This window comes from Thermobia domestica, chromosome 11 (assembly GCF_964235325.1).
Source record: "Thermobia domestica chromosome 11, izTheDome1.hap1.1, whole genome shotgun sequence".
NCBI classification, from domain to species: domain Eukaryota; kingdom Metazoa; phylum Arthropoda; class Insecta; order Zygentoma; family Lepismatidae; genus Thermobia; species Thermobia domestica.
The window spans coordinates 129053587-129062698 of record NC_137464.1 but is presented as its reverse complement, the minus strand read 5'-3'; the positions used below and the strand labels follow the sequence as shown (position 1 = coordinate 129062698).

The window sequence follows — 9112 nt, the reverse complement described above, 5'->3', positions numbered from 1 at the left end:
GGATACATCGTATTTACGCGGGGGAGCTCCTTAAGTAATGTGATTTCATGTATAAAAGTACAGCAGGTGGGAACACCATGCCAAATCTGGAGTTCGGCGTCGAACTAGACTCGCTGTGATTGGATAATTTTATTCAAATCATTGATTTCGTGTTAAAAGCTATTACTCTCCTAAGGTAGGGAGTCACAGATTTAAAAAGAACCACGAGGAGACAGTCGTAGGAATGTGGTAACAATATTATATACGCAAGTTACCACCTTCGGAATGGGTATGGCGTTAATTCTAGATTTGAAATGGTGGTCCCTCAATACAAAATTTTCGCTGGACGGTGGTGTAGATCGTACTAGGGATGAAACAACATTACTTAATGTGGTGACGCACGTAACCTGGTAAAAACAGCATTTACATGCCGACTGGACAATGAATTTTTCTCCGTGCACACAACACCCAAAAGCATAGAAACGGAAACAACAAGGATAGTAGCAGGTTGAACTTGAAACTGTGACGTCATTGGTATGTGTCCAATAAGAGTGTTACTTCAGCCATGCAGTGGTGTCCCCCTCCTCATGTCCATGACGCACCCCCCTCAATTGTCTATCCGTGTGTTCTTCCATGAAAAAAAACTTTTCGATTAATTTTTACACCCCCTCAAAACATATTTATATAGATTTTAACCCCCTCAAATATTTCAATAACGCAGTTTGCGTCATAGTCTCCCTTTGTGGTCACCCCTGCAGCCATGTATTGGACAAACCTCTTGGGAATGGCGAAAATGCGGCCGGGTCGTCGAATGTCTGTTCATAACAAAGAACTCATTGCAAAGGTCCGTGAAAGTGTGCTACAAGATCGTTGCGTGACTATCAGAATGATGGCAAATGAGTTTGATGTTAAAGGAAGGCAATTCGTAAGACCTTAGTGGAAGATTTGGGCAAGAAGAAGATAGTATCGCGGTTTGTGCCTCGCTCATTGTCTGAGGAACAAAAACAAGAGAGTGTTGCTTACGCCCGTGACATTTCGCAACGGCTCGTAAGAATAAACATTTCCTATTTTACATTGTTACGTAGGACAAATTTTGGTGTTATTGTTATGATCCAGCTGCTAAACGCCAGAGTGCCGAATGGAAGTCCCCAGGATCTCCAGAAGGCAAGATATTTCGACTTCAGAAGCCAAAAGTGAAGACAATACTCCCGTGTTTCTATAACAGTAAGGGTACCATTCATCATGAATTTCTACCAGGTCATACAATGAACTATTTAAGTGCTTTATAAAGAAATTCGTCGTGTTCGGCCTGAATATTCAGCCCCAGACAGTTTCTTATCCATGACAATGCACCCACTCAAATGGCAGCATTTGTTCAGAAATATTTGCCCAAAAAACAAGTAAGTGTGCTGCACCATCCCCTATTTTCCAGATATGCCCCCCTGCTATTTTATGTTTCCTAAACTGAAGTTATCATTAAAAGGATGACTTTTTGACAATGTTGAAGACATCCAAGCAGCTGTGACACCAGCATTACGGAACATACCACGGACTGAGTTGCATAGGTCGTTCTACTTCCTGCCACTCGTTGTATTGATGCAGGAGGGATTTGCTTTGAATAATAAACAGTTAGTATTTCAATATCTTTGTTTGTTTGGTCACAAAAAAAAGTCAGTCTCATTACTTAATTGTCGGACGGTGTATAAGAACCTAAACATACTTTGAATCAAATTTCAGAAGTAGTTATTTTATTTCCAAATAAACAGAAAACTGAAATTAGTGAAATATCGTGAACCGGACGTGAAATAAAATATTAAAATAAAACACACACACACACACACGAAACAAGAGTAAATTATGAAATGTTACTCGTCTGAGGGACAAGTTGGTCAAGTTTTCCTATCACGCTTGGGTCTCTATAGCCGTTGAGGGGTGACTTCTTGGATTTTCCTGAAGACTTGGCGACCACATTCGAATTCTTTCTTCCAGCGTTTCACTGATGGGCATCCCTCGCTATACACAGCTGCCATCTTCTCATGAATCACTTGTGCCGAGTTTTCTTGAAGATGGAGGAATCTAGTCACAGTTCCGGACTTGATTTTGTTCAACATGCTGCCGCTGCCTACTTTTTTCGTAGCTGTAACATCAAATCAACAGGATCTGTAGAAACACATATTAGTGAGATTTCGGCCTTTTATTGTGATTTTTTTCCCATTAGTAATACATTTCAATCACAGTAAAAGCTTTGTAGGTGAAATGCCTCATATATTAAATTTTCCTATGATGATTCAGTTTCTTATACATCTTGTTCCAGCTTACGTTATTGGAAAGATACAAGGAGTCAAATCATGATGATAAGAACCCTATAACAACTCAAACGGTAAATAACTGACCAGTTTATATGATCACTTGAAACACTTAATACACTTACTGTATTTTGAAAATTTGAATACTCAATAATTTTGGTGTTGCAGCATGTCATTATATTCCATTTTGAAACTTTGGGACAAGAAATGAAAATAATATGATAAAATGAAGTTTCTTAAAAATTTATTTTTAAAATTACCACAATTATTTCAGTAATTATAATAGTATTTGTCAGTTTACTGATACAATAATCACGCACAAGTGAAACAAATTTCTAATTGAATAAAAGCGGGTTGCAAAATAAAATCGTACAAAGGTATGAAGCAACTAAAATAAAAGAACAAACCTTGATTCGAGTTGCATTATAGTCAAATATTATTTCTTGAATGAAAACGAAATACACTTGTTGTAATTTTTACTTTATACTTTTTAGATACTTTATATATATATATTTGTTTATTTATTTATTACTCTTTCAAATGCAAATATGAAACACAATAGTTACAATATGAACATCACTGACTTTACAAGAGCTCCTTTCTCGTACTTGAGCCTGTTCACTGATATCTGACACAAACACTGATTCATCTGAAACTATGAATCAACGGGCCATTTAAATAATCTGATACACACATATGAGTCACATTAAGATATCATCACTTTTTAAATCCGCCAGGGGGACCGCCCATTACTGGAGGCCCTCTCATCGGGCCCATTGGACCCATGGGTCCCATAGGAACCATGGGACCCATTGATCCAATTGGTGGAGGAGGTCGCATTCCTGCCATCATTGGAGGCATTGGTCCCGGTGGTCCCATCATCATCGGACTTGGAGCCATTGGTGCTGGACCAGGTCCTACAGGCCTAGGGCCATGAGGAACAATATTGGGCTGAGGTCCAGCTGTGGGTGGATGTACAGGTCCTGGTGCACGAGGAGGGTATAAGTTAGTAGGTGGGGGTATGGCTGCACCTTGCTTATTCTGTGCAAAGGGATTTGACGCTATTTTTCCTGCTTTGAAAGCTGCTGTTGTAGCATCTATCAAATGTTGAGCCTGTTCCTCCATCCACTTTTGGTAATAAAATTTTACGTTCTCCTTATGCTTTCTTCCTTGGCAGTGAGTTTTCCTTACAGATGGAGAATCATGTGTAAGATAGGTATCGCAATAGTCGCAATAATACTTCGGCATTCTTCTTACAGGGGTATTTTACAAGCCAGTCAAAATATGTATCAAGTTTATCCTTCCTAGAAAACAAGAAAAAGAAACGTTACAATTCTGATTAAAACTTGAAGTTATAAATACAAGTTTACAAATTTCACAAGTTTTAAAACGGTCTGTAATTCTAAAATCTTTTAAATTTCTATATTTGATAATTAAAGTTTCCTTCTCCCGACTAGAAGAACTACATATGTTGGTTTGCACGATGGCGACTCTGCTGCACAAAATGTTTCTTTCTTTCTCAGGACATCAGAAGTGTTTATATATTGTTACGTTCCAACGAAAGTAAAATTACAGATTGACATGACTACCATTGACAGAATTGTATGACTAAACGTGTATACCTCCACTTCTTACTACATTTAATCAGCATTTTACATACTATATCATACATATATTGTTGACGCAGATTTCAAAAACTCAGTTAATCATTTGTACTTTATCAAACAGTACCATAATATAAAGGCTACCCTGGTACGTTCTCTAAAAGAAATAATTCAAATAATGCATACTCTCATATGATGATGATGAACAAAATATCCTAAATTTCGTTAATATACAGGGTAGCTCGTATATCCCTACCCTTCATGTATCTTATGTATTAAGTGTATCTGTGTGCTGTTGCGCATTCTCATTCATATTATGCAATCCATATTCTGCGAGATATTTTCTTAACATACTAAGATTCAATATATTACAACAAGGGTATATACCGAACTCGATGAACTTGGAATCAGAGAAGAGCTTTGGTTTCCGCAAGATGGAGCTCCAGTTCATTATGACCTCTATATACGCAATTATCTCAATGGCATTCTTCATTAACAGATGGATACTTCGTAGTTCTGAAGTAACTCCGGCATCCATGAAATGATTCGCAATATGTATCTAATTGACAATGCATCATAACTCCCTTTGGGGATACATAAAGGAAATTATGTCAAAAGAACGTTGTAACGCCAGTGATGGGTCGGGGGTAGTTGTTATCGCGGCACTTGGAACAATAACCTTTGCAATGTTGAAAAAATGGCGCGGCATTTTACACAGCAAGAATGAGGGATAGTACACAGATACACTGGACACATAAGATACGTATATGAATGGGTAACTCCATTTTCGTAGGCTTACACGAGAGAGGGGGAAAAAGTTGTTTCTTTCAAACAAGTGCTGTTTTAATAAGATGGTAAACACATTCTTGCATAGCAGACAAGTCAATGGCAAAGTCAACTTCAATAACACAGAGTTGGGCTTTCAGAATTATGTTCATATTCCAAGCAAACAAAAATTCCATTCTTCGAGTTACGTTCCTCTGGTTCTCATATAACGATATGTTTTAATTATCATGGAATAAGAACTCCAGTCATTTGTTTTCTTATTATATTCATTTACCGAAATGCAAAGGTATCTCTTCTAGTATGAATCCACACGTTAGTCATCGGGACACTTCAAGAATCCGAATTTGTCCTTCTTACTTCAATCTTCATAACATTAATTCTTCTTAATATTTTAACATACATTACACTACACCATATCACATTCAGAACGCATTAAGAAAAAACAAGAAATGGTTAAAAGATGGACACAGGAAACACACAAACACTTCCTGATTTCCGTTCCTCCACGTCACAGGGATTTTACGTTAGCAGGTCAAAAGAATAGAATAAGAACTCACGTAACAAAGGCTTTCCCTTAATCGAGTTATGACAGTGCTCAGTTCCTTCTTGTTTCACGAAAGTTTATTATTCTTCGCGTTATCCTAGTAACAGATTCCTTATCTGCGTACTCCGCTTCGAGATATCCATATCATAACCATGATTCAAGTTCATCGTTGAAAGAAGCTCTTTAGGTCCACAAGGAATATCACACATTATTGGCTCGTATTGCTCTTTCCCATTAACAGTCCAACCCCAGTTAGTTGCTGTATGTAGTTCAGGATTCGAAAATGTGCTTTACGCCATATTAGGGCTTGAAAATATGCTTTATATGGCCGGACGCAGAATATCTTGTGTTGGAGGCATGTATGATCCATCGACTTGTTTTTTAGTGGAAAACCACCACCGCCATTCTTTCAGGGGTGTTATCTTTGGGATTCTTGAGTATACAGAGCGTATAAATGCTTTCAGAACTCGGAACGTTTCTTCATTAAAAGTATCTTTTCCTAGTGATGATAAAGGGTCAAGTACTGTCTCGTTAGCGTCCATAAATGAACTACAGAAACTTCTTTTCGTTTTACCGTAAATTGATTGGGTGGTATCAGTCCTTGAGGGAGAACGCAATCCAACCACTGCATCAGCTTAGTTGTGGCCTAACACTTGATATACCATACGAACAGAAATCTCACGTGCTTAATCTCAGGTATCCTGTGGAAGTCGAGGGTAGAAATTCGTCGCTAGCAATGGAACATCAGTATTAGAAGAAAATATGTTTAAAGTTCTGCTCCGTTTAAACTTACGAAGAGCGCATGTAATATGATTTTCGTATTAGCCTTTCTTGTGCTGTTACCAGAGCTTCAACATAAATCTGACTAGTTCATCTCAAGATGAAGGAAAAAGATATTTAATCACAGTTGTTAATGGAATAGCACAAGTAGACAAACTGAAAATAAAAAAGTGAAAGAACAATTTCTGATGACAAATCAGTTCTGCAAAAACATTTTTTTCCAAAATATGGTGAGTTTTCTGAGATTTATGTTATCTTTGACACATACGTAGATAATTCTCTTAAATATGTAATAAGAGATCGAAGACAAGAAGGTATTTTTCCTGTCATGTAAAAGATAGAATCCAACACAAACATAAAAAACATATCTTTGAAAAACTTTTTCTCATAATAGAAACAAGGACAGACGAACGGAAGTTTTCAGTATTCCTCTAATGAAAACCAGCTTAGATAATGGGAAAAATATTGTAGTATCATATCGGAATCAGGTTCTTGCTCCAGTAACAACACAAGAAGAGGCTGATACAAAAATCATATTACATCCATTCTTCGCAAGTTTAAATGGGGCAGAAACTGAAAAGATATTTTCTCCTGTTACTGATGTCCTTGTGCTAGCGAGTTTACTGTGTGACTGTTCTAGTGTTACTTATGTCCTAGTCAGGAACTAAAACATATGAGATTTCTATTCGTATGTTATACCAAGGGTTAGATCACAAACGAAAAAAAAAAATGAAATGAAATCTTTAGTTTTACGTCCCACGATTATGCCGGTTAGGCTAAAGGAGACTGTGATGATGAGAAATGAATGAGGTGGCGGAATGAAGAAAGTGGGAGGAAATGGGAGAACCCCGAGAAAACCAACGAGCACGGTGTTTGTCCACCACAAAGTCCACACGGCGATAGCTGGGATCGAACCAGGGACCCCAAGCACCGGAGGTGAACGCTCTACCACTGAGCCACCGCGCCCGAGATCACAAACGAGCTGATGCTTTGATTGGATTGCATTCTCCCTCAGGGACTGATACCACCCGAACATTTTATGGTAAAATAAAAAGAAGTTTCTCTAATACGTTTATTGATGCTAACGAGACAGTACTTGACCCTTTGTCATCACTGGGAAAGATACTTTTAATGAAGAAACGATCCGAGTTCTGAAAGCATTTTAAAGGTCTGTATACTTAAGAATCCCAAATATAACACCCCTGAAAGAATTGCGGTGGTGGTTTTCCACTAAAAAGCACATTTTTAAGCCTTAATTTGGCGTAAAGCACATTTGCGAATCCAGAACTACCTACAGCGACTGACTGGGGTCGGACTGTTAATGGGATAGGACAATACAAGCCAATAATGTGTGATATTCCTTGTAGACCTAAAGGGCTTCTCTCAAGGATGAACTTGAATCATGGTTATGAGATAGATATCTCGAAGCGGCCTACGCAGATAGGGAATCTGTTACTAGGATCACGCGAAGGATAATAAACTCTCGTGAAACAAGAAGGAACGGAGCACTGTCATAACTCGATTAAGGGAAAGCCTTTGTTATGAGAGTTCTTATTCTATTCTTTCGTGAACCTGTTCGTCCGTCTTTTGACCTGCTAGCGTAAAACCCCTGTGACGTGGAGGAACAGAAATCAGGTAGTGGTTGTGTTTCCTTTGTCCACCTTTTAACCTTTTCTTGTTTTGTTTTTTTTCTCAGTGCGTTCTGAATGTGATATTAAAATTCACATATAGTGAATGTGATATAGTGTAGTGTATATTAAAATATTAAGAAGAATTAATGTTATGAAGATTGAAGTAAGAAGGACAACTTCGGATTCTTGAAGTGTCCCGATGACTAACGTATTGATTTGCACCAGAAGAAGAGTATCCTTTACTTTTCAGTAAATTAATATAAGAAAACAAATGACTGGAGTACTTATTCCACGATAATTAAAACATATTTCTAAAATACTTATGAACATCCACAGAATTAACATTAATATGGATCACATAATATAATAAATTGTAGGAATAGGTGTAATGATAATTAAAAATATTAATTGCTTCTCTTGAGTGAAATATCAAATTAATGCTGGGATATAGTATACATGAAGCTGCATCAGTTCCCGAAGGAGCAGGACGCTCATATTTTTAGGGATTATTCATTGAGTATGTACGAACTTACAAAGGGGGTAACAAAGCGACTTTTATTTACTTATCGACTGATACGAAAATAAAAAAGAACGTACCTGTACTTTATATCTGCATGTGTAGTGCCCTTGTAACTTTATCTATGACTATGTGTGTGTGTGGGAGGGGGGGGGGATTTAACGCATATCGCATGTCTTGTGTATATGGATACTTCTTACTATTGCACTACGTAGAAAATTTATGGTATTTCATTTAGAAGTGGTAATAGAACACAGAAGAAACGCAGATCAGGGGGTTCTCATGTATACTATTACCTAATGCTGTTCTTTTGCTTACGTTTTATATAACAACGATCTTGAAAATAAAAATCCATTCGTATTTCATGCTTCTTTTATAAATTTAGCTATTTGGCATAAATAAATATTACAAAAATGATTATTTTGTAAAATAATATATATTTTCTTAGGAAAGATCCTTCTTAAAATTAAAAAAAAAAAAAATCTACCAAAACTGCTAACATTTACGTAAAAGGTGCTAATAACATAATGTGTAGAACGTACTTGAACCGTTCTTCTTAAAGAAAGAAAATTAAAATCGAATGATTAGGAGCGAAGTTATAATGAGTTAAGCGTACGATGACTCATTTTTCCCCATCCCAGCCCCCTCCCAGTCGCGGGTCTGACATGTCCACCATCACTTTTCTCATTTCCTTCCTTATAAGAAACCAAATGATACCACCCATAATACTCTACCATTAAATTGCACACGGGATGAAAAAAGTGATCATTACAAAACTGACTATTAAGTCGTCCAGTAATAAACAATCAAAATGATTTAGATTTTAAGGATGTTTACAGAAAATATAGAAATAACTTACACAATTAATAAAAGAAATTAAAAAATATTATAGGAAGCAAATATCAGTATGTAAAAACATTAGTAGACTGTGAAAGGTAATAACTGACCTTATACATGACAAGAAA

The 9112-nt window shown here is 36.9% G+C and overlaps 1 protein-coding gene across 2 annotated transcripts in view; it reads right to left on the bottom strand.

The window, feature by feature from the left end:
• Nucleotides 1–2512: 2512 nt before the first annotated feature.
• Nucleotides 2513–9112, bottom strand: part of snRNP-U1-C (small ribonucleoprotein particle U1 subunit C) — a 272411-nt gene continuing 265811 nt past the window's right edge. For both annotated transcript variants that reach the window (XM_081731125.1, XM_081731124.1), the window contains one exon: nucleotides 2513–3589. In XM_081731125.1, coding sequence (XP_081587251.1) covers nucleotides 3003–3533 — 531 coding nt within the window. In that variant the 5' untranslated portion in view covers nucleotides 3534–3589 and the 3' untranslated portion in view covers nucleotides 2513–3002. The remainder of the gene's footprint in view (nucleotides 3590–9112) is intronic.